Consider the following 25291-nt stretch of genomic DNA (forward strand, 5'->3'; position numbering starts at 1 on the left):
AATTTAAAACTTGTTCATCAAAGGACACTATCAACAAGAAAGGACAACCCACAGAATAGGAGTAAATATTTGCAAAACACATCTCTGATAAGGAATTAATATCCAGAAGACACTAAAAAACCAAACCAGGGACGCCTGGGTGGCTCAGTGGTTGAGCGTCTGCCTTTGGCTCAGGGAGTGATCCCAGAGTCCCAGGATGGAGTCCCGCATGGGCTTCCTGCATGGAGCCTGCTTCTCCCTCTGCCTATGTCTCTGCCTCTCTCTCTCTCTGTGTGTGACTATCATAAATAAATTTAAAAAAATTAAAAAAAAATCCTATTTTAAAATGGGCAAAGGCTGGGGCACTGGCTCAGCTTACAGAGCATGGGACTCTTGATTTCAGGGTCATGAGTTTGAGCCCCAGGCTGGGCATAGAGTTTACATATATACATACAAATGGGTAAAGGACTTGATTAGTTATTTCTCCAAAGATATAGAAATGGTCAAGAAGCACACACAAAAAAGGGTACCTGGGTGGCTCAGTTGATTAAGCATCTGCCTTTGGCTCAGGTCATGATCCTAGGTTCTGGTCCTGGATCAAGCCCCCTGCACCAGGAGCCCTGCTTAGTGGGGAGTTTGCTTCTCTATCTCTACCTCTGCCCGCCCCCGCTCATGCTCTCTCTCAAATAAATAAAATCTTAAAAGTACATGAAAAAGTGCTCAACACATCACTAGTCACTCCAGAAATAAAAATCAAAACCACAGGGATCCCTGGGTGGCGCAGTGGTTTGGCGCCTGCCTTTGGCCCAGGGCGCGATCCTGGAGACCCGGGATCGAATCCCACGTCGGGCTCCCGGTGCATGGAGCCCACTTCTCCCTCTGCCTGTGTCTCTGCCTCTCTCTCTCTCTCTGTGACTACCATAAATAAAAAAAAATAAAAAATAAAAAAAAATCAAAGCCACAATGAGGGGATCCCTGGGTGGCACAGCGGTTTGGCACCTGCCTTTGGCCCAGGGCGCGATCCTGGAGACCCAGGATCAAATCCCAAATCCCACGTTGGGCTCCCGGTGCATGGAGCCTGCTTCTCCCTCTGCCTGTGTCTCTGCCTCTCTTTCTCTCTGTGACTATCATAAATAAATAAAAAATAAAAAAAACCCACAATGAATGCCAACCACTTCATACCCATTAGGATGGCTACTAAAAAAAAACATCCTAATGTTGGAAAATAGTAAGTGCTGTCCAGGATACAGGGAGAGACCTGAATACTTGTGCATTGCTGAAGGGAATATTAAGATGCTGTACTCAGGGATGCCTGGGTGGCTCAGCAGTTGAGTATCTGCCTTTGGCTCAGGGCGTGATCCAGTAACAGGCTGGAGTCTCACATCCCGCTCCCTGCAAGGAGCCCGCTTCTCCCTCTGCCTATGTCTCTGCCTCTCTCTGTGCCTCTCATGAATAAAGAAGATCTTAAAAAAAAAAAATGATGCTGTACTGATTGTGGAAAACAGCTTCGCAGGTCCTCAAAAACTCACACCCCATGTGATCCAGCAATTCCGCATCTAGGCATATACAAAATAATCAGAAGGAAGAGAATTACTTATACGCAGATGCTCACAGCCCCATTTTTCACAATGGCCAAAACGTGGCAACAATCCAAATGTCCATCAGCAGATGAGTTGATAAACAAAAAGTGATATATACAACGACGACATGCTTTTCAGCATAAAAAAGAATAAATTCTGGGGCGCCTGGGTAGCTCAGTCAGTTTTGCGTCTGAGTTTGCCCTTGCCCCTGGGTTAGAGCCTCAGGTCAGGCTTCCAGCTCCGGAGGGACTCAGCTTCTCCCTCCGTCTGCCCCTCCCCCTCTCTGCCCCTCCCCCTGCTCATTCTCAAAAATAACTAACTAACTAAATAAAACCTTTGAAAAAAAAGAAGAAATTTTGATACCTGCTCCAACATGGATGAACCTTGAAAACACAACGCTAAGTGAAATGAGGGCAGGCACCAAAGGACAACTAGTGCATGACTGCGCCTGGCTGAGGTACCTAGACTAGGGTCGCTTCATGAGTTAGGAAGAAGAGGGAAAAGGACCCCTCCAACGGGGTGCGGAGAGCGAGAGGGGGGAACTCTGACCGGGAGATGGGCAACGGTCTCCAAGGTCAGGCAAAAAAAAAAAAAAGAAGAAGAAGAAGAAGGCTCGCTTCTCACAGGGAGAAGTGAACAAAGACTAGAACGAACTGCGTGTGAGGGGCGGGTGAGGGTGGCAGTGATGACACCACCGCACACGGGGGTGAGCGTCGGGCGGGTGTGCGCGGGTCAGAGTGCGGGCCCCCGGGGGGAGCCGCGTAACCCAGGCTCGGTCGGATCGCGGCCGCCGGCATCTCTCCAGCCCGGTGGGCGAGAACGAAGAGCGGAACCGGGCCGCTGTGGCCGACGGTCTTGGGTGAACAGGGGGGTCCGCGTGAGCCACCGCTGAGCCACACCGCGAAGGCGGGGCCCTCGCAGGGAAGCCTCCCCCGGCACGGACGGGTGCGGCGGGCGGGGGTTTCCTTAACCGGCGCTTCCCAGAATCACGGGGCTCGGGGTAAGTTCGACGTCGTCAGAATGCGGGGAAATCCGTCCGCGGACTCCATGGGAGGCTGAAGAGGAGGCAGGTAGACGCGGGGTTCTTCGGGGAGCCCTCTCCTCGCTCCCAGCAATTTCGGCGCGGGGTGAGAAGGCAGCCCGCGGCGTGGCCGGCGGCAGGGACCAGGCCGCCGCCATTAGCGCGCGCGCCGAGCCCGAGGCGCCGGCCGGCCCCGCCCCCCGCCCCCGCCCCCGCCCCGCGCGCGCTCTCGGGTCTGCGCGGAGCCTGCGGTGAGCGCGCTCGGCGCCCGGCGGCGGCCGCGCGGCGGAGACGCAGGCGGGAGGGCCGGGTCCCGGCGGCGCGGGCCCGCGAGCCTCCGCGGGTCTGAGGGCGGTGGCGCCCCCTCACCCCCACGCCGCGTGAGGGGGGCTCCAGCCCGGCGGCGGCGGCGGCGGCGGCGGCGGCGCCCGCGGTGTCTGAGCCAACGGAGGACCAGGCCGCGAGGCGATCGCGCCCGGAGGTGAGTGCGCCGGGGCCGTGCCTGGTTCGGCGGGGTGAGGCGCCGGGACGCGCGCTGGCCGGCGGGCGGGGCGCGCGGGGTCGCGCCGGGTCGCGCCAGGGCTCAGCCCGGAAGTCGGTTTCCGTTCGGCTGAGCCCCGGGTCCCGCGGTGTCGGTGTCCCCGGCGGTGTCGGTGTCCCCGGCGGCGGCGGCGGCGGCGGCGGCGGGGACAGTGGCGGGGGCGAGACCCCTGGCCCCTCAGGTGAGCCCCGGCTCCGGCCTGCAGCCTGCGCCAGCTTCGTGCGTGGGAGCTCCGTGCAGGCACCGCGGAGGGCTTCGGTTCCAGGGGCGCTCCGAGACTTCGAGGCGGGCGCGCTCAAAATGCCCGCATTTTTCTTTTCTTTTTTCTTTTCTTTTTCTTTTTCTTTTCTTTTCATTTTATTTATTGACGAGAGACACAGAGAGGCAGAGACATAGGCAGAGGGAGAAGCAGCGTCCCTAAGGGGAGGGGAGCCGAGGCGGGACTCGATCCCAGGACCCCGAGATCGGGACCTGAGCCACCCGGGTGGCCCTGCCCGCATTTCCAAAGGCGAGCGCTGCAGGAGCACTGAGCAGAAACACCAGGCGCGTTTGTTCGGGGTGGCCATTTCTCAGGTAGCTTCATCACCAGTCCTCCCATGACACTCTTTTTTGTAGGTTTCGTGTTCGCGGTTTCCCATGTTTAATATCTGTGTGCGCGCGTCTTTTCCTTCTTGCTCGCGGTTCCTTATTAGCAATAAGGAACGTTAGGGTGGGCTCCAACACTAATTCCTTCGTACACATAATTTGGGATAATGGAAAATAAAGATAGGAAGCTATTGATGAGAGTGTGGAACTGTAAAGTATGACACTTTGATGAGTGCCCACCATACCATGGTAATATCCCTTAAAGATTTTCTTTTTTTTTTTTTTTTTGACCCATATAGATTTTGCCTTACGGACTTTACATTGTTATTGGAGGGAACCAATTGAACAACTAATCACACAAGTCTTATCAGTTGACCCTTGAACCACGGTGGGAGTGTTAGGGGTGCCAACCCCCACACAGTGGGAAATCTGTGTATGAATTCTGACTTCCCCAAAACTTCACTACTTAGAGCCTCCTACTGTTGAGCAAAAGCCTTAAACAACACGTAGTTGGTATGTTACATATATTATGATTTGTGCTTACAATAAAGTAAGCTAGAGAAAAGAAAATATCAGGAAGAAAATCATAAGGAAGAGAAAATACACTTACAGTAATGTCTTGTATAGAAAAAAGTACACTTCATCTAAGTGAACCTGCACAGTTCAAACCTGTATTGTTCAAGGATCAACTGTAAATGCCAGTAAACCTAAATAAAAGCTTAAAAAGGAAGAATATAGTATATTGTGAGAACGCATAACAAAGGGGATAACCAGCTGGGGAAATCAGTTCAAGTAATCTTAGGAAAGTAATCATCCAGCTAAGATGGTATGGATAAATAGGAATTAGTTAAAGGTGACTCCCAAAGGAGGGAAGAAAGGTCCTGCCTGGCAAAGGAAACAGGTTCCCCAGAGGGAGGTTAGGGAAATATATAGAACTGAAAGGTCAAAGCAGTTGATTTGAATGTAGAATGCAGTAGGGGGAAAAAAGAGATGATGCCAGGTCTTTTAGGCAATTTTAAGGATTTGGGACCGGCTTTTTTCTCTTTTTCTTAAAGCTTTAGAGTGATATTTTTCAAACCACTCAAATGTGATGAGAGAACAGTACAGTAAATTTCTCTGTAATATTACCCAAAATATATAGACTTTATTAGAAGAGCAATGGTATATCCTTGAAAGGTTTTAAACAGGGAAGTTTCAGTCAAATTTGTATCTTAATCAGAAAGTCACCGTGCGGGCACCGGGCTGGCTCAGTGGTAGAGCATGAGACTCTGGATCTCAGGATTGTGAGGTTGAGCCCCATGTTGAGGGTAGAGTTTGTTTATTTAAAAAAAAAAAAAAAAGGTCATCCTGACTTCTGCATAGAAACTCCATTGGATGGGGACAAGAATGGATATGGATATGAGGAAACCACCAAGAGGTGATATTTGGGCCTAGAGTTGTTGCTGTGAAGGTAGAGTACACACTAAGGGTACGTAGCTCATCTCTTCTGTTAATAATTTTACGTTTACATCTTTCAGAGGAATTATGGAAAGTTTTTTCTTTCTTTCTTTTTTTTTAAGATTTTATTTATTTGAGATGGAGTGAGCTAGAGCACAAGTGGGGAGGTAGGGGATGCCTGGGTGGCTCAGCAGTTTGGCTCCTGCCTTCAGCCTAGGGTGTGATCCTGGAGACCCAGGATGGAGTCCCACCCACATCAGGCTCCCTGCATGGAGCTTGCTTCTCTCTCTCTCTGCCTTTGTCTCTGTCTCTCTGTATCTCTCATCTCTCTGTATCTCAATAAATAAATAATATCTTTAAAAAAAAAACAAGTGGGGAGGAAGGTCAAAGGGAGAGAGAGAAGCAGACCTCCCACGAACAGGGAGTCTGATGTAGGGCCCCATCCTAGGACCCTAAGGTAATGACCCGAGCCAAGAGCATACAGTTAACCAACTGAGCCACCCAGGCATTCCCCTGGAAAGTTTTCTTTTTTTCCCTTTTTCTCTGGAAAGTTATCTAAAGGAAATTGTATTTGTGCTGTGTTTTGCCAGGTAGATAATTTCATTATGGAGCCCTGGAATGAGAATGTCTTGGTGTCACAGGATGGGTGCCTTAGTGATCTTGACAATTTCTGGCCAAGTATCCCTTTCCCCCTAGGATTTTCTCATTGAAATTACTTTTGTTACTATCACTTTAGTCCTTGGGGGCATTTAACTTCATATTAACAATTGTTCTAGGAGAAGACAAAAAAGTGTTTTCAGTTATTGTGGTTGCCACTGAGATAAGCTGAAACTTTCCAAAGTTTTTCAGTTTTATTATTTAATAGTAAACCAGAATTCATTAATTACACAAATAAACTGTCTTTTAAAGTTTGATTTTGGGGTGCCTGGGTGGCTCAGTTGAGTACCTGCCTTTGGCGTAGGGAATGACCCTGGAGTCCCAGGATAGAGTTCCACATTGAGCTCCCTGCATGGAGCCTGCTTCTCTCTCTGCCTCTCTCTGTGTTTCTCATGAATAAATAAATCAAATCTTAAAAAAAAATAATAAAGTGTTTGATTTTGACACTACCATAGTTTGCTTTTGGAGACTGGGTGGCGTACTCCCATTCCATAGAAGATCTAAGTGAAATGGACTCCACATGGAAATGTGAGCCATCAGTTCTTTTGCCCTGTGTTCAGTGCCAAGAATGGCTTTATCCCTAAGGAGAAACTACAGCTTCTACACAAAGATAGCATACCCCATGGTATAATAGCTTGATACAAATCCTTAATCTTAAAAAAAAAAAACGTAGCCTGTCATGTGTATTTACAAAGTAAGTTCAATTGGTAATATGTAGATTTTTTCTATTTGAATTCTAAGTACACATTAAAAGTGCTTTTCTTAGTAGTCAGAATCTATTTTGACTGGATTTTCCCTTCAGTGGATATGCTCCAAAAAGCTCAATCTACTCTCTCTCTCCCGACTGATTTTATTGCTACAGTTGTTGGGAGTAAGTGGGATAATAATTGGGAAGGTGTTTGGTAAACTGTGATACACAATACAAATATAAGATGGTAGTGGTACTAATTGGAAATAAACTGAAGGAAAATGAAGGGAATTCTATTCATCTGTCCCTTCTGATACCAAGCTTCATGTTGGTAACTTAGATGTTTGTCAGATGGCTTTTTTTATTCCCTATAGTACAGTACATGACTCACATGACTGTGATGATTGTAGAAGTTCACTCAGTTGATAACAAATATATTTTACATGGTTTATTTACATATTACTAATTTATGATAAGAAATACCAAAAATGATGATGATTTTTTAAAAATAAGGATGACTGTATATCTAAGATTCAGTTTTTACTTCAATTCTGTGCTATGTTTGCAATGAATAATTGAGTATATATTTTTTTCCTTTTTCCTTTGTAAACTCTGGAATAAGAGACTGTGTCTGTTCCATTAACCCTTTAATTAATTCTAAACCAGTGCCTTGCATTTGGTGGTGGGAGATTCAGTAAATACATAACTTGTTAAAAATGTAATTACTACTAAAAATTAAAAAAATGTAATTACTGAAATCAAAACTAAAATTTCTCGGCCATGTTGAAATTAAAACTTTTAAGTCTGAAGATGTTTCTTACTGATCCTTGTAACATTGTGACAGAGTCACTGGAAAAGAAAAAAGAGCAAAAAATATTGTATTCTTAGTATCTTTTCTTAGATGAAAATCAACTCCATGTTCAGGTTTAGGCTTAGAGAAGGTAAATAACAACAAAGTCACCCAGCTCAAAAATGTAGTCAGTATTTCCATACAAGTCAGTTTGAATCCAAGGTTGTCTTCATTCTCTATTACTGTCATAAAACACATGAAAACAATTTAGTAGTAGTTTATAACTATAAGATGATGAAAAATATTAGCAATTTGCTAGAGAACAATAACCTGTTAAAGGGAAACAGTGAAATAGTTCAGGGATGGCTCCTTTTGGTTTTGTACTTGGCAAGGCACTGGAAGAAACAGGAAATGTGTGAGTCATGATACATGTCCTCAAGAATCTTATTAGATGCAGCTGAAAAACAAAAGAAACAGTAAACAGTCTCAGACAATATGATTTATTTATTTATTCATTTATTTATTTATATTTAATTTTATTTATTTGAGAGAGACCGTAAATGGGGGGAGGAAGAAAGAGACTCCCTGCTGAGCAGGGAGCCTCATATGGGGCTCCATCCCAGGACCTCATGACCCAAGCTGAAGTCAGAGGCTTAACTGAATTAGCCACCCAAGCACTCCACAGACAATATGATTTAAATATTAAAAATCTAAATGCTTTAGGAAAGAAATATTAATTCTGGATTGATTATTTATTTATTTATTTATTCATAAAGATTTTATTTATCCATGAGAGAGACAGAGAGAGAGAGAGGCAGAGACACAGGGAGAGGGAGAAGCAGGCTTCATGCAGGGAGCCCGATGTGGAACTCGATTAAATGGAAAAAAACAATTAAATGGGGCAGCCCCATTTAATTGTTTTTTTCCATTTAATTATTTTTAAGTGTAGTATTTAAGTCTATAATGCTTCATTTTTTAAAAGATTTTATTTATTTATTTGAGAGAGAGCATGCCACATGCCAGAGCAATGGGAGGGGAGGGAGAGGGACAAGCAGACTTCCACTGAGCCCAGAGCCCAGTGGGGGCTCCATCTGGCAATCCCAAGACCTCGACCCAAGCCAAAATCAAGAGTCAGACGTCCAATCAGCTGAGCCACCCAGGCATCCCGTGTGTGCTTTATTTCTTTAAAAAGAAGTAAATAAGTTAAAATGTGAACTTTTCTGACATCTGAATGGTTGGGATCGTATTTATATTTTTCTTTATTTTGTGTATGTTTAAAGGGAAGAATTTTATTTTTTATTTTTATTTTAATTATAAAGATTTTATTTATTTATTCATGAGAAATACACAGAGAGAGAGAGGGAGAGAGAGAGAGGCAGAGACAAAGGCAGAGGGAGAAGAAGGCTCCATGCAGGGATCCTGATATGGGACTTGATCTTGGGTCTCCAGGATCACGCCCTGAGCTGAAGGTGGCACTAAACTGCTGAGCCACCCAGGCTGCCCAAAAGGGAAGAATTTTAAAGGGAAGCAATTAAATAGGTTTAGAAATACGAGATTTGAAGGACAAAGTCTTAGAAGAAATTAGTGAACATGAAATTCTGGTTTTCTGAATATATATATATATTTTTATTTTGTTTTATTTGTTTATTCATGATAGACACGGGGAGAGGCAGAGACATGGGCAGAAGGGGAAGCAGGCTTCCTGCAGGGAGCCCAATGCGGGACTTAATCCCAGGACCCCAGGATCATGACCTGAGCCAAAGGCAGATGCTCAACCACTGACCCACTCAGGTGTTCCTCTGAATATATTTTTAATTTGTTTTCTGTTTCTAAAATTTTTTTTAAAGATTTTATTCATTCATTCATGAGAGACAGAGAGAGACAGAGAGAGAGAGAGAGAGAGAGAGGCAGAGACACAGGCAGAGGCAGAAGCAGGCTCCATGCAGGGAGCCAGACATGCGACTCCATCCCAGGACTCTGGGATCACGCCCTGTGCCAAAGGCAGATGCTCAATCACTGAGCCACCCAGGAGTCCCTGCTTTTTACGTTTTTAAAATTAGATTAATATATACATCTAGTTTAAAAGACAGTAGTGTTAGAAAACTAAAAATGCTCCCATTCCTTTTTTTCCCCTAAAGATTTATTTATTTATTCATTTATGATAGACATGGAGAGAGGCAGAGACACAGGCAGAGGGAGAAGCAGGCTCCATGCCGGGAGCCCAATGCGGGACTGGATCCCGGGTCTCCAGGATCACACCCTGGGCCAAAGGCAGGGGCTAAACCGCTGAGCCACCCAGGGATTCCCCCCCCCCCTTTTTAAAAGATTTATTCATGAGACACAGAGAGTGAGGCAGAGACATAGGCAGAGGGAGAAGCAGGCTCCCTCAGGGGAGTCCAATTTGGGACTTGATCCCAGGACTGCAGGATCACGACCTGAGCCAAAGGCAGATGTTCAACTGCTGAGCCACCCAGGAGTCCCAGGACAAATATTTTGAATGCATAAGCTGTTTTTCCTGTTATTTAAAGTCTTATTTATTTATTTATTTATTTATTTATTTATTTATTTATTTATTTATTTATTTATTTATTTATTTTACGATAGTCATACAGAGAGAGAGAGAGGCAGAGACACAGGCAGAGGGAGAAGCAGGCTCCATGCACCGGGAGCCTGACGTGGGATTCGATCCCGGGTCTCCAGGATCGCGCCCTGGGCCAAAGGCAAGTGCCAAACCACTGTGCCACCCAGGGATCCCTAAAGTCATACTTCTAAATAATGTGTACATTTTGAGTTCTTGTTTTTGAATATTGCCTTTCATATTGCTATTAGGATAGATAACCATTTCAGCTTAGGTTTATTTGCTTTACTTTTGCACATCCTCCTAAAGATTTTAGCTAAGTTTTTTCCATATAATAAGTAAAAATAGGGATGCCTGTGTGGCTCAGTGGTTAAAGCATCTGCCTTGGGCTCAAGGCATGATCCTGGGGTTCCGGGATCAAGTCCTACATTGGGCTCCCTGCTTGGAGCCTGCTTCTCCCTCTACCTATGTCTCAGCCACTGTGTGTGTTTGTGTGTGTGTGTTTCTCGTGAATAAATCAATAAAATCTTTAAAAAAAATAAGTAAAAATATACACTTTTTTTTCTTTTAGACCACAGGTCCATCCTTGGTACAGAGATGGTATGCTTATATTTGCCCAATAACTGCAATAAACATTGCAAACTCAAAAGAACATTGATAATATCATACCTTATATTTAACAATCATTTCTAATGGCTGTATTTATAAAGCATGTAGTTTATGTATAATCCAGTCTATATAAAACTTTATTTTATTTTATTTTTAAATATTTATTTATTTATGATTGTCACACACAGAGAGAGAGGCAGAGACATAGGCAGAGGGAGAAGCAGGCTCCATGCACCGGGAGCCCGACGTGGGATTCGATCCCGGGTCTCCAGGATCGCGCCCTGGGCCAAAGACAGGCGCCAAACCGCTGCGCCACCCAGGGATCCCTATAAAACTTTATATAACAATAGTCTTCTCTGGTTTATTACTTTGTAAATCTAATGCTTGATCCAGTGCCTTGCATTTACTTAATATTGACTAAGGTTCTTTAAATGAAATAATGGTCTATTTGCATTTTTAAGTCTAAAGAATAATTTTGAAAAGCATTACAGGAAGGATTAAGAAGTCTTTTTTTTTTTTTTTTTTTTTGGATTAAGAAGTCTTTTAGAAATACAAAATACCTGAGACAGTAGAGACCTCCAATTTGCCTTAATTATTGGAAGTCATCCTCCTGGATGCTGTGGCTTTAGTGACTCCAACCTTACTTTCTAGCTACAAGGCAGTGTCTGAAGTTACCTTTGGGATGCTATTGGAAGTGTTGTCCCTCACTTTATATTCCACACTCAGCCCCATTGCATTTCCTCCTTTTTCCTTGCCTTCTGTTTCCCCTTGTCAGAATTTTTCAGTTTTCTCATGAAAAGTTTAAGAAATAAATTTGCTATCAATTTATATTCAATTCATAGTGAAAACTAGAGGTGTCTAAAAAAACTTTCAGTGGTAGGATGATTTTCCAGAGCAGAGTCCACTATCCTACTTTAATTCCTAGCATAACAGATGCTAAGTGGGAATTAGTACTCAACACAAATTGCTCTGGTTATTGGCCCAGCTCCATTGCAAGACCTAAGGTCATTCAGACTGATTTTATCTGGTGAAAGGCTGCTGCTTTCAGATCCTCAGTTACCAGGTTAAATTCACCTCCAGATACTTGGATGGATGGATTATTGATTGATTTAGAGAGCTTTAAGTGGTAGCAATGGACTACTTTTTTTTTTTCTCTTTTTAAGATTTTATTTATTCGAGAAAGAGGCAGAGACACGGGCAGAGGGAGAAACAGGTTCCCCATAGGGAGCCCAATGCACAACTCGGTCCCCAAACCCAGGGATCACCCCAGACCCCGGGATCACACCCTGAGCTGAAGGCAGCCATTCAGCTGCTGAGCCACCCAGGTGTCCCACAATGGACTACTTCTTGTGCCTATTTTCTGTTTCTTGTATGGCTTTAGGATGCATCTGGTAGATCTTCAGTTGCTGTTACTTTGCAGGTATGCCTTCTAGTCAAATGAGGTTACATTTTTAAATAGAGGCACACTATTAATAGAAATATTCATATATTTTGACCCGGATTTTCCACATTTTGGGGAATTTAAAGTAACAAAGTAAGCTATCTACAGTTTGTCCACCACATATGTTATTTATTAGGAAAAATTAAAAGTGAACTAAATTCCCAGTAGCCATGGTATAACTGCCTGATGGAATAATATGTATCCTTTAAAAATAATTATGAAGCAATTTATGTAGCCAGATGGAAAAAGCACAGAAATGAAAAATACAAGAAGCAAAAATCATTAATATACTAGCAGTACATTTGAATACGTATGAAAAAAATGAAGCAGCAAAAATTTAGATAGTTACTGTTGAGGGTGATAAAACTATGGATTATTTTCTCTTTCCCAAACTTTCTGTATTAGTGTTTTGCCTTTATAACATAATACTGTAAGAAATAAGCAAACAAATCAATTTTTAAAGTAGTTCAACCCATCTGTCCACAGAGAGGTCCTGGAAGCAGCAACACAGTAGAAACAACAAACATGCCAAACACCCAGATCTTGGTTTCTAAATACAATTTTCATAGGGGTGGGGAAGGTAACCATGAGTCCTTAGAGAAAAGGCTGATTCCAAGGCTGGGGCATAAAAAGAACAGATGATCCTGGAGCAAGAAAATGCTAAGAACGTGCTCATAGAATGATCAAGACATATCAAAAGGACATCACACTGTAGGAGCTCTCACTGGACAAATCTGGGAAATGGAATATCAAAATAAATAATATTAATGAGTTATAACTCATTGAATAAAACAAAAACCCATGAGTCCATACTCTTAGGTTTAAAAAAAAATCAGGAAAAGATGGACTTTTATTTTGTTTAGGATGGACTTTTCAGGGGATCCCTGGGTGGCTCAGTGGTTTAGCGCCTGCCTTCGGCCCAGGGCGTGATCCTGGAGTACTGGAATCGAGTCCCACATTGGGTTCCCTGCATGGAACTTGCTTCTCCCTCTGCCTGTGTCTCCGTCTCTCTCTCTCTCTCTGTCTCATGAATAAATAAATAAAATCTTAAAAAAAAAAAAGTTGGGACTTTTCAGTAAACTCAACATTCATGTGGAGTCACTGTAACTAAGATAAATTCCAAATATATCTGAGATTTAAAATTTTTAAATTAAGGGATGCCTGGGTGGCTCAGCAGTTGAGCATCAGCCTTCGGCTCAGGGTGTGATCCCAGGATCCAGGGGGTCAAGTCCCACATCAGGCTCCCTATGGGGAGCCTGCTTCTCCCTCTGCCTATGTCTCTGCCTTTCTCTCTGTATGTCTCTCATGAATAAATACATAAATCTTTTTAAAAAGTAATATATTTTTTTAAATTAAAATTGAGGGTCATATCTGCAAAATAGGCAGTTTCAGGCTCATGTTCCCAGAGAAACATTGAAAAACAAGCAGAAACTGTTAGAACCAACTTAGAGCTCTGAAAAGTAGTTCAGGGTATATAGCAGCCAAGCAAACACTGAATCAAGAAAAAGGCAACTTAACAGCAAGCAAAACACATCAAAAATGGGCAAAGGACTTGAATAGACATTTCTCCAAGGAAGATAGACAAATGGCCAATATGCACATGAAAAAGATACTCAACATCACTAGTCACAATGAGATGTCATGTTATTAAGATGGAATTTATTTAATAAAAATAACAAGTGTTGGCAAGGGTGTGGAGAAATTAGAACCCTGGTACATTGCTTGTGGGAGTATAAAATTATTCTCAATAGCCAGAAGTGTAAATAGTCCAAATGTCCATCAACAGATGAATCTAAGCTAAATATACAAAGAAATATTATTGGGATCCCTGGGTGGTACAGCAGTTTGGCGCCTGCCTTTGGCCCGGGGCGCGATCCTGGAGACCCGGGATCGAGTCCCACGCCGGGCTCCCAGTACATGGAGCCTGCTTCTCCCTCTGCCTATGTCTCTGCCTCTCTCTCTGTGACTATCATAAATAAAAATAAATAAAAAATAAAAAAACAAAGAAATATTATTTAGCCTTAAAAAGGAATGAATATATGTTAAGTGAAATAAGCCAGATACAAAAGTATGCGAAATTCAAGGCAAATTAAATTCATAAAGACGGAAGGTAGGAGATACTAGGCCTGGGAAGAGAAAAGAATAGGGAATTATTGTTTAGGAATAGGGAATTATTACAGCGTTTCTTTTTGGGAAGTTGAAAAAGTCTTAGAAATTGATAGTAGTAATGGTTGTACAACAGTGTGGATGTAATTGATGCCACTGAATTGAATACTGTACATCTTGTCAGTTTGCTTCCCCAAAGAATTGTAAGAATGAGAATAAAAATGTTTCATTCACTTTAGTTTGTTAAACCAAAGGGCACATTATAATTTTTTATCACAATTTTTAAGAACTAGTTCTAAAAAGAAAAAAACATTTCTTTTTTGGGAAGATTATTAGACTCCCAAATTTGTTTTTTTGTTTTTTTTTATTTTTTTATTTATTTACGATAGTCATACAGAGAGAGAGAAAGAGAAGCAGAGACACAGGCAGAGGGAGAAGCAGGCTCCATGCACCAGGAGCCCGACGTACGTGGGATTCGATCCCGGGTCTCCAGGATCGCGCCCCAGGCCAAAGGCAGGCGCCAAACCGCTGCGCCACCCAGGGATCCCCCAAATTTGTTTTTTTATTATCGTACTTTGTAGATGAAAACGACAGCTTTGAGTTCAGTTACATAAGTTCTTAAGACCCTTTCAGCGCTACTTTAGGGATACATAATAACTTATAGAGACTTAATGCATATGTAAGAATGAATTTATTTAAAATAATAAATTGACGACTTAACAGCTTTTGTTTATTTTTACTTTTACAGTAAGGCTAAAGAATGAAAGAAGTAGATAATCTTGAAAGTATAAAAGAAGAATGGTAAGTTAATTCAAGCTTTGCATTTCTTGGTTATTTAATGCATTTCTTAGTATCTATTTTTACTGCATTTCAGACAGACACAGTAAGTTTTCATTATGATTCTTTCAGTTAAATAGCTAATGGTAATATAAAGTAATTTATAATCACCTGCATTGAATGGATTTTAAAGAAGTTATTAAATGTTTTTGTTATTTAAAATGTTAAATTTATCTCTGTTAGCATATTCTATTGTTTGAGAAATTCAAATAACTGTTCACTTTGTTAGTCTCTTATATTGTACTGTCTTGGAGTCATGGTGGAAATATAATGGCTCTGGAGTCATACACCTAACTTTGAATCCCATCACTGTCTTTACTACCTCTTTGGCCTTAAAGCAACTTAGGTAGATTCTTTGAGCTTCTGTATCTCATCTACAACACAGAGGTGGGAGGTACATATATGTTTGCACCTGAAAGGTTTTTTATGAGAATTAGCTGATATAAAACAAAATAGTATTAGTTAGTATTAGCACAGGGATGCTTGGCTGGCTCAGTTGATGGCGTATGCAACTCTTGATCTCAGGCTTGTGAGTTCGAGCCCTGTGTTGGATGTAGAGATTACTTAAAAATAAAATTAATTAATTAATTTTTAAAAAGATTTATTTATTTGAGAGAGAGCACACACACGTGCATTGCAGGGTGAGGAGCAAAAGGAGAGAGAATCTCAAGCCAATGAGCATAGAGTGCCATGTGGGGCTCAGTCTCATGGGGTTCATATCGTGACCTGAGCTGAAATCAAAAGTTAAAGGCCTAACCAACTGAGCCACCCCCAGGGGCCCTTAATATAAAATCTTAAAATCATAATAATAATAATAGCAGCACATAGTAGAGACTCAATAAATGGTAGGTGGAAAGTATATGGCTCCTATCAGTATAGAATATTTTATTTTCACTTATCTGAGGTGAAATGGTTTTTTTTGTATATTATACTGTTTGTTTTATTTTATTTTTTTTAAATGTTTTATTTATTTATGATAGTCACACAGAGAGAGAGAGAGAGAGAGGCAGAGACACAGGCAGAGGGAAAAGCAGGCTCCATGCACCGGGAGCCCTACGTGGGATTCGATCTCGGGTCTCCAGGATCGCGCCCTGGGCCAAAGGCAGGCGCCAAACCGCTGCACCACCCAGGGATCCCTATACTGTTTGTTTTAAATACCTGAAGTAAATTTCTTCGTTCATTGCCCATTTAAGAAGACCGACAACTATTTATTTCATACTTATAAATGCTTTGTAAATGCTTCTATACTAAACAAATATTATTTTTTCACTACTTCTTGTTTTTTATAAATATTTGATACTATATAATTGTGAGATGTGTCAGGGGGCCTCTAAAACTGCTCCCAGGTTTGTTGATTTGCTGGGGGGTGGCTCAGCGGTTTAGCACAGCCTTCAGCCCAAGGTGTGGTCTTGGAGACCTGGGATCCAGTCCCGCTGTCAGGCTCCCTGCATGGAGCCTGCTTCTCCCTCTGTCTCTGTGTCTGTCTCTGTGTCTGTCTCTGTCCCTCTGTCTCTCATTAATAGATAAAATCTTAAAAAAAAAAAAGGATACAACAAAAAATCAGCAAAGGGAAAAAATGTGGGGTGAAGTTCAGCGGAAACCAGGCATAAACTTTCAAGAGTTCTTGCCCAGTGGAATCACCCAGGATGTACTTCATTATCCCAATAATGAGTTACGGCACCACATGTGAATTGTCTACCCAAGGAAGTTCATTGGAAATCAATCTAAGGTTTCTGTTGGGACTTAAAAGGGCAATAAGCAGGGATCCCTGGGTGGCGCAGCAGTTTGGCGCCTGCCTTTGGCCCAGGGCGCGATCCTGGAGACCCGGGATCGAATCCCATGTCGGGCTCCCGGTGCATGGAGCCTGCTTCTCCCTCTGCCTGTGTCTCTGCCTCTCTCTCTCTGTGTGTGTGACTATCATAAATAAATAAAAATTTAAAAAAATAAATAAAAGGACAGTAAGCAGACCTTTCAAAGGATAGCAGTCAGGCCTGCTATGTTAACTCTTTCTTGCACAGAAATTAATTGAATGATTTTAACTTAGGATTTTTTTTTCCCCAACAACTTTTTTTTAAAGATTTTATTTATTTATTCATGAGAGACTGAGAGAGAGAGGCAGAGACACAGGCAGAGGGAGAAGCAGGCTCCATCCACCGGGAGCCCGACGTGGGATTCGATCCCGGGTCTCCAGGATCGCGCCCTGGGCCAAAGGCAGGCGCCAAACTGCTGCGCCACCCAGGGATCCCTATTTTATTTTTTTAAAGATTTTATTTATTCATGAGAAGAACAGATTGAAAGGCAGAGAAATAGGGAGAGGGAGAAGCAGGCTCCCTGTATGGAGCCTGATGCAGAACTCATCCCAGGACCCAGGGATCCCACCCTGAGCCAGAGGCAGACGCTCAACCACCAAGCTACTCAGGGGTCCCAATAAACTTTATTTTAAAGAGTAGTTTTAGGTTTGCAGAAAATACACAGTTCCCATATCCCCATCCATCCCCTCCCCACCACACACAGTTTCCTGTATTTTAACATCTTGTATTATATAGTATATTTGTTATAATTTGGAACCAATAGGGAAGCCTGGGTGATTCAACGGTTGGGCGCCTGCCTTTGGCCCAGGGCATGATCCTGGAATACCAGGATCGAGTTCTCACCGGGCTTCCTGCACAGAGCCTGCTTCTCCTTCTGCCTATGTCTCTGCTGCTCTCTCTGTCTCTCATGAATAAATAAATAAAATCTTAGAAAGTAATAATAATAATTTGGAACCAATATTGATTCATTATTATTATCATTTAGTCGTGGGCCCATTTTCTGTATTGTGCAGTTCTATGGGGTTTGACAAATGGTGCTGATGCATATAGTGTTGTGCTTTTATTTAAGTTTATCTCTATCCCCAATATGGGGCTTGAACTCACAAACCTGAGATCAGAAGTTGCATACTATTCCGACTGAGCCAGCTAGGTGTTTTGTGCTTTTAATTCCGTGTACCAGTTGTTATTGCTGGTGTATAGGAAAGCACTTGGCTTTTGTATATTAATCTTGTATTCTGCTGCTTTGGTAAAATTGCTAATTAGTCCCAGGAGTTTGTTGTTGTTATTTGGTATTTTTCTGTGTAGACAGATAGTCATGTCATCTGCAGACAAAGAGTTTTATTTCTTCCTTCCCAATCTGTATACCTTTTATTTCCTTTACTTGTCTAACTGGTTTAGCTAGGATTTCCAGTAAGGCATTGAAGAGTTGTGGTGAGAAGGGCATCTTTGTCATATTCCTGATCTTAGGGGGAAAGCATCTAGTTTCTTGTCTTAAAGTATGATGTTCACTGTAGGTTTTTTGTAGATGTTTTTAATCAAATTGAGAGAATTCTTCTTTGTTCCTAGTTAGCTGAGAGTTTTTATCAAGAATGTGTTGAATATTGTCAGATGCTTTTTATCTGTTGGTATGATCGTGACTTTTCTTCTTTAGTGTGATGTGATGGATTTTATTAATTGATTTTCTCAATGTTAGATCAGCCTTGCATAACTGGTTGCAGTGAGGATTTTTGCATCTGTGTTCATGAGAGATACTGATGAGGAGCACAAGGCAAGCTAAGGGCAAAGCACAGGCTGACGCCTCGCAATTCCCACCCCCACTCCCAGGTGGGATGTGTGTGACATTCCTCAGGCACTCCTGGCTGCCCTAAAACTAAGGGAAGGAAAAAACAAATAGTTAACTAACAGAGATCACAGTCCTTGAATCTCCCATCAGTTTATAAATGTCTTAGTCATTTACAAGAAAAAAGCATTCGTGGGCACTTGGGTGGCTCTGTCGGGTTAAGTAGCTGCCTCCACTCAGGTCGTTATCCTGGGGTCCTAGAATGGACCCCTACATCGGGCTCCTTACTCATCCGGGAGTTGGCTTCTCTCTCTGCCCCTCACCCTGCTCATGTTCTCTCTCTCTTTCTCTCTCTCAAATAAGTGAAAAAAAAATTTGAAAAGCATTCTTATCAATAACCTAACTTCAAAAGGAAACTCCCCAATTATCTTAATGTTAATACTTCACTGGAGGGAAAAATAACCTTAACTTGACTGAGAAAAGGTCCTCTTTAGCATATGAAAGTTCTTTTGAAAACCTCCCGTTTTTCTTACCTCCCCCAACTCCCCAGTACATATTTAGTCACAACTCACAACCCTGGTGCAGTAGCTCTTTCTGTAGATCCTGTCTTTGTGCTTTAATAAAAATCACCATTTTGGGGGGATCCCTGACTGGCTCAGCGGTTTTGGCGCCTGCCTTTGGCCCAGGGCGCGATCCTGGAGTCCCGGGATCAAGTCCCGTGTCGGGCTCCCGGCTTGGAGCCTGCTTCTGTCTCTGCCTCTTTCTCTCTCTCTCTCTCTCTCTCTCTCTCTCTCTCATAAATAAATAAATAAATCTTTAAAAAAAAATCACCATTTTTGCACCAGAAACATTTCAAGAATTTTTTCTTGGTCATTGGCTCTGGACCTCACCGACATTCAAAAACTACATCAATACTGTTTTGAGTTTTCCTTTCTTGAAATGTCTTTGTCTGGTTTAATTTACTTTTTTATTTTTAAAGATTTATTTATTTCTTTTAGAGAGAGATGGAAGAGAGTGTGCACACATGAACGAGGTAAGGGGTAAGTGGGAGAAAGAGGATTCCAAGTAGACTCTGCTGAGTAGGGAACCCAATGTGGGGCTCCATCCCACCACCCAAGAGATCATGACCTGAGCCAAAACCAAGAGTCGGAGATAGAAGTGGTTCCTTCCTCTTTTATCTTCTTGAAGAGATTGTAGAAAATTGATATCATTTCTTCCTTAAATGTTTGATAGAAGGACGCCTGGGTGGCTCAGCGGTTGAGCATCTGCCTTTGGCTCGGGGTGCAATCCTTGAGTCCCACATTGGGCTCCCTGCATGGAGCCTGCATCTCCCTCTGTCTGTGTCTCTGCTTCTTTCTTTCTGTGTCTCTTATGAATAAATAAATAAAATCTTTTTTAAAAAGTGTTTGGTAGAATTCGCTACTGAAGTCTTTTTTTTTATTTTTCTAAGATTTTATTTATTTATTTGAAAGAAAGCAGGCGGGAGACAGCTCACAGCAGTGGGGGGAGGGGCTGAGGGAGAGATAAAAGCAGGCTCCCTGCTTCAGGACCCTGGTATCATGACCTAAGCTGATGGTTTTCTCAGTTAAGCTTAACTGAGCCACCCACTAGTGAAATCTTTTGTATCCAGTGTGTTCTGTTTGGGAAGATGATTAATTATTGACTCAGTTTTCTTAATAGATACAAGCCTTTATATAGTACACGTTCCTCCTTAATGTAAGTTTTGGTGGGTTGTCCCTTTCAAGGAATTGGTCCATTTCATTCAGGTTACCAAATTGGTAGGCATAGAGCTGTTTGTTCTTTTTTTTTTTTTTTAAGATTTTATTTATTCATAGAGAGAGGCAGAGACACAGGAGGAGGGAGAAGCAGGCTCCATGCTGGGAGTCCTGGGACTCCAAGATTGCGCCCCTGGGCCAGCGGCAGGCGCCAAACCCCTGAGCCACCCAGGGATCCCCTATAGAGCTGTTTATAATGCATCTCCACACACTGTACTTGGAACCTTTTAAAAACACAGGCTAGGGATCCCTGGGTGGCGCAGCGGTTTGGCGCCTGCCTTTGGCCCAGGGCGCGATCCTGGAGACCCGGGATCAAATCCCACATCGGGCTCCCGGTGCATGTGAGCCTGCTCCTGTCTCTGCCTCTCTCTCTCTCTGTGTGTGTGACTATCATAAATAAAAATTAAAAAAAAAAAACACAGGCTATTTCTTGCTCATCTTTGTATCTTCCTGCCATCTACTTTATAGGTAGGAACTCAATAAATGTTTGAATGATTTGAATTAACAAGAGGTTTAGTAGAATTTACGTATCAGGGATCCCTGGGTGGCGCAGTGGTTTGGCGCCTGCCTTTGGCCCAGGGCGCGATCCTGGAGACCCGGGATCGAATCCCACGTCGGGCTCCCGGTGCATGGAGCCTGCTTCTCCCTCTGCCTGTGTCTCTGCCTCTGTGTGTCTCTCATGAATAAATAAAACCTTAAAAAAAGAAAAGAAAAGAAAAGAAAAGAGAGACAAGACAGAACAGGGGGAAGGGCAGAGGGACAGGCAGACTCCCTGTTGAATGATAAGCCCAACTCAGGGCTCAAGCCCAGGATCACAAAGATCATGACCTGAGCTGAAGTCAGACATTTAAGGAGGGGGAGCTCCCTCCTCCTGCAGGGAGCTTGATGCAGGACTCGATCCCGAGTCCCCAGGATCACACCCTGAACTGAAGGCAATGCTAAACCGCTGAGCCACCTGGGCTGCCCCTCTCTCTTATTTTTTTCTTTTTTTAATTCACTTATTCATGAGAGAGAGAGAGAGAGAGGCAGAGACACAGCAGAGGAGGCAGAGACACAGGCAGAGGGAGAAGCAGGCTCCATGCAGGGAGCCCGACATGGAACTGGATCCTGGGTCTCCAGGATCAGGCCCTGGGCTGAAGGCAGCGCTAAACCGCTGAGCCACCCGAGCTGCCCTGATTGTCAGCATTTTTTTTTTTTAAGATTTTATTTATTTATTCATGAGAGACACAGAGAGAGAGGGAAAGTGAGCAGAGACTTCGCAGCGGTAGAAGCAGGCTCCATGCATGGAGGCTGACGTGGGACTCATCCCAGGACTCGATCCCAGGACTCCAGGATCCCACCCTGGGCCAAAGGCAGGGGCTAAACTGCTGAGCCACCCAGGGATCCCTCAGCATTTTAATAGTAACATGGCAGTGACTATTTTGTTTGATGCAGTGATTAAGAGCACAAGCATTGGTAGACGGGGTTCAGTTTCCAGTTCTGCCTCCCAATAGTTTTGTGATCTAGAGCAAATTGCTTAACCTTTTTTTTTTTTAACCTTTTTCTTTAAAGAGAAAGCGCTTGTACAAGAGAGTACAAGAGGGGAGAGGAAGAGAGAGTTGCCTGCTTCCTGCTCAGCAGGGAGCCAGAAGAATTTGGGATAATCCCAGGACTCTAGGATCACAACCTGAGCTGAAGGCAGACAACTGAGACACCCAGGCGCTCCTCTTTATTTATTTATTTACTTAAGCCTTTTTTTAATGTGTTAATATGTGCCTTTTAAGTCATTGTAAGATTGAATGAGTTAACCCACGTAAAGTAGTTAAAATAGTTCCTAAAATATATTAATAAATGCTCAGTAAATGTTAGCTGTTAAGTGAAGCATAGCATATCATGGGTTAGGTGCATAGACTTGGAAGGCAGATTCATAGGATTTGAATTCTGTATTTGCCACTTACTAGTTGTAACCTCATGTGACTTAACCTTTCTGTGACTCATTTTCTTCCTATAGAAATGTGGGAAAGAGTATCTACATTATAGTTCCTGGCGCAGTATCAGAGCTGTAAAAATACTGTTTATGGAATCTGAGAAGTTCTATTTTAGTACATGTATGAACTTTCTGTATGACTTTTAAAAAGTGGACAGAAGCCATCTTTTCTGTTAAAATCTTCAGTAATATTTCTTAGATGATAAAATGCAAAATAAAAAGTAGACGGGAGGCAGGCCCGGTGGCGCAGCGGTTTAGTGCCACCTGCAGCCCCAGGGCCTGATCCTGGAGACCTGGGATCGAGTTCCACATCGGGTTCCCAGCATGGAGCCTGCTTCTCCCTCTGCCTGTGTCTCTGCCTCTCTCTCCCTCTGTATCTCTCATGAGTAAAAAAAAAAATAAAAAGAAAAATAAAAAGTAGATGGGGGTAGGCAAAATGAATGGAGTCAAAAGGAACAAGTTATAAATCATGAAGATGTAATTTACAGCATGACAACTATAGTGAAAAATATTCTATTGCATATTGGAAAGTTGCTTAAATATTACATCTTAAAAGCTCTCACCGCAAGAAAGAAATTTCTGTAACTGTATGATGTTAGATGTTAACTGGACTTACTGTGGTGATCATTTCACAATATATACAAATATTGAATCATGTTGTACACCTGAAACTAATATATGTCAATTATACCTCAATTTTAGAAAGTAGTAGAGTATTATTATTTTTTAAATAAATTTTTGGTGAGATTTTGCCCCCCACCCCACCCCACCAGAGGGTATCTGGCAATGTCTAGAGATGATTTTGGTTTTTATAACACTGGAGATGGGTGTGGGTGGAGTATGCAGGCATTTAGTGGATAAAGGCCACAGATGCTGCCAAATATCCTACCATGCACAGGGCAGCCTACACAACAAAGAATTATCCCTCCCCAATTGTCAGTAGACTGAAGTTGGGAAAGCACTGATCTGGACCAAAAAGGTAATGACTTCCCAAGGTCACGTATCTGCTAGAATCTTAAGTTAGAAGTGTGTCTAAACTGTGGAACTGGAGGCGTCTCTCAGTTCAGGATCCTTTACCTAGAAATTTATGTAAATTTTTAGAAACGTTATGGTAGTGGTTAATTTTCTTTTTTTGTGTAGGGTTTGTGAAACAGGATCTGACAACCAACCTCTTAGTGATGATCGACAAAGAAATTGTGAATATTTTGTTGACAGCCTTTTTGAGGAGGCTGAGAAGGTTGGTGCCAAATGTATGTCTCCCACCGAACAGAAGAAACAGGTAAATGTCCATAACTTTTTTCTCATCCAGTGTTTCTCAAAACAGGGACTATGTTTTGGGTCCACAAGGTCAAAACTGTTTTCATAGTAATAAGATATTATTTATCTTTTTCACTGTTGATTTTGCGCTGATAGTGCAAAAGCAATGGTGGGTAAAACTGCCAATGCCTTGGGAGGGATGAAGGCTGTAACACCAAACCATACTAGGAATTATTGTGGTTTTTGCTTACACATGGTGGGGGGCACACTAGTTGCTATTAAGAGTGTCCTTGATGAGGTCCCCTGCGTGGCTCAATGGCTCTGTGGTTGAGCGCCTGGTTCTGCTTCGGATCAGAGCATTATCCTAGAGTCTCTGGATCAAGTCCCACATTGGGCTCTCCATGGGGAGCCGGCTTGTCCCTCTGCCTGTGTCTCTGCTTCTCTCTCTCCCTCTGTCTCCCATGAATAAATAAATAAAATCTTAAAAAAAAAGTCCTTGATGAAACCAGAACTGGGTCAACTTTATAAATATAAAACAGCATATGTGAGAAGAGTGCGTTCGAAATAGATGGCTTAAAACCTTGCAAGCCTAAATTTGCCTTTATGCTGCCCTCACATTTGATTGATAGAATGCTGTTCTGGTATCTGAGCCTTTGTTTTGTGTGTGTGTGTGTGGGGGGGTATTTTGTTTTTTGTTTCAAGATTTATTCTTAGAAAGTGTGCATGGGCAAGTGGGGGGTGGGTGGGGAGACAGAGGAAAGGAAGAGAAACAATCCCACACTGACTCCACGCTGAGTAGTGAGGCTCCATCTCATTCATGACTCTGAAATCAGGACCTGAGCTGAAACTAAGGTCAGTGGTTAATAACCCCGAGCCATCTAGGTGCCCCATGGTATCTGAGACTTTGTAGGTGCCACATTATTACTCCCTGAAAGCTCTTAGAATCTTTGATCTTATATTCAGTCTTTTTACTCAATTTTCATTTTCAGCTTCTAAGAGCTCTTTTGTTCCCTGAATATTCCTTCCCTTTCAGACATTATATTCTCCCATATGAGTGTATTATCAATTTTAGATTTTTAAGTTTTTTCTTTTTTTTCTTTTTTTTAAATTTTTATTTATTTTATGATAGTCAAACACACAGAGAGAGAGAGAGAGAGAGAAAGAGAGAGAGAAAGAGGCAGAGACATAGGCAAGGGAGAAGCAGGCTCCATGCACCGGGAGCCCGACGTGGGATTCGATCCGGGGTCTCCAGAATCGCGCCCTGGGCCAAAGGCAGGCGCCAAACCGCTGCGCCACCCAGGGATCCCTCTTTTTTTTTTTTTTTTTTTTTTTAAGTAGGCTCCATGCCCAGTGTGTAGAGCCCAACATGAGCCTGGAACTCACAACCCTGAGATGAAAACCTGAGCTAAGATCAAGAGTCTAGGCACTTAGGGGTACCTGGGTGGCGCAGTGGTTTAAGTATCTATCAGTTTCAGTCATGATCTGCGGTGGAGGGAGGGAGGTTGTTGTGGGATTGAGCCCCTCATTGGACTCCACAGTTAGCGTGTAGTCTGCTCAGGACTTCCTCCACACCCCCTCCCCCACCCTCCCATGCTCTCTATCTCTCAAATAATTAAATCTTAAGAAAAAGGATTGGACCAAGTGAGCCATCCAGGCATCTGTATTTTTCAGTTTTGTTTGTTTTTCTCAGTGGTAGTTTTTTTTTTAATATTTTATTTATATATTCATGAGCAACACAAAGAGAGAGGCAGAAACATAGGCAGAGGGAGAAGCTGGGCTCGCCCCAGGAGTCCCATGTAGGACTCAGATCCCAGGATCACAACCTGAGCCAAAGGCAGATGCTCAATCACTGA

At 42.8% G+C, this 25291-nt stretch overlaps 2 protein-coding genes across 5 annotated transcripts in view; one reads left to right on the top strand and one right to left on the bottom strand.

Moving 5' to 3' along the window:
* Positions 1 to 2016, bottom strand: part of ATAD2B (ATPase family AAA domain containing 2B) — a 168182-nt gene extending 166166 nt beyond the window's left edge. Inside the window, exon 1 of the mRNA XM_055327103.1 lies at positions 1923 to 2016. Coding sequence (XP_055183078.1) covers positions 1923 to 1934 — 12 coding nt within the window. The 5' untranslated portion in view covers positions 1935 to 2016. The remainder of the gene's footprint in view (positions 1 to 1922) is intronic.
* Positions 2017 to 2864: 848 nt separating this feature from the next.
* UBXN2A (UBX domain protein 2A) overlaps positions 2865 to 25291 on the top strand; it is a 40545-nt gene continuing 18118 nt past the window's right edge. The window contains exons 1-3 of one of the 4 annotated variants that reach the window (XM_055327486.1): positions 2865 to 3061; positions 14761 to 14813; positions 23322 to 23460. In XM_055327486.1, coding sequence (XP_055183461.1) covers positions 14773 to 14813; positions 23322 to 23460 — 180 coding nt within the window. In that variant the 5' untranslated portion in view covers positions 2865 to 3061; positions 14761 to 14772. Of the gene's footprint in view, positions 3062 to 3284; positions 3303 to 4015; positions 4220 to 14760; positions 14814 to 19457; positions 19474 to 23321; positions 23461 to 25291 lie in introns of those variants that run through there. The other 3 variants (XM_055327488.1, XM_055327487.1, XM_055327489.1) reach the window with 3 other exon arrangements.

This window comes from Nyctereutes procyonoides, unplaced genomic scaffold (genome assembly GCF_905146905.1).
Source record: "Nyctereutes procyonoides isolate TBG_1078 unplaced genomic scaffold, NYPRO_anot_genome, whole genome shotgun sequence".
Taxonomy (NCBI): domain Eukaryota; kingdom Metazoa; phylum Chordata; class Mammalia; order Carnivora; family Canidae; genus Nyctereutes; species Nyctereutes procyonoides.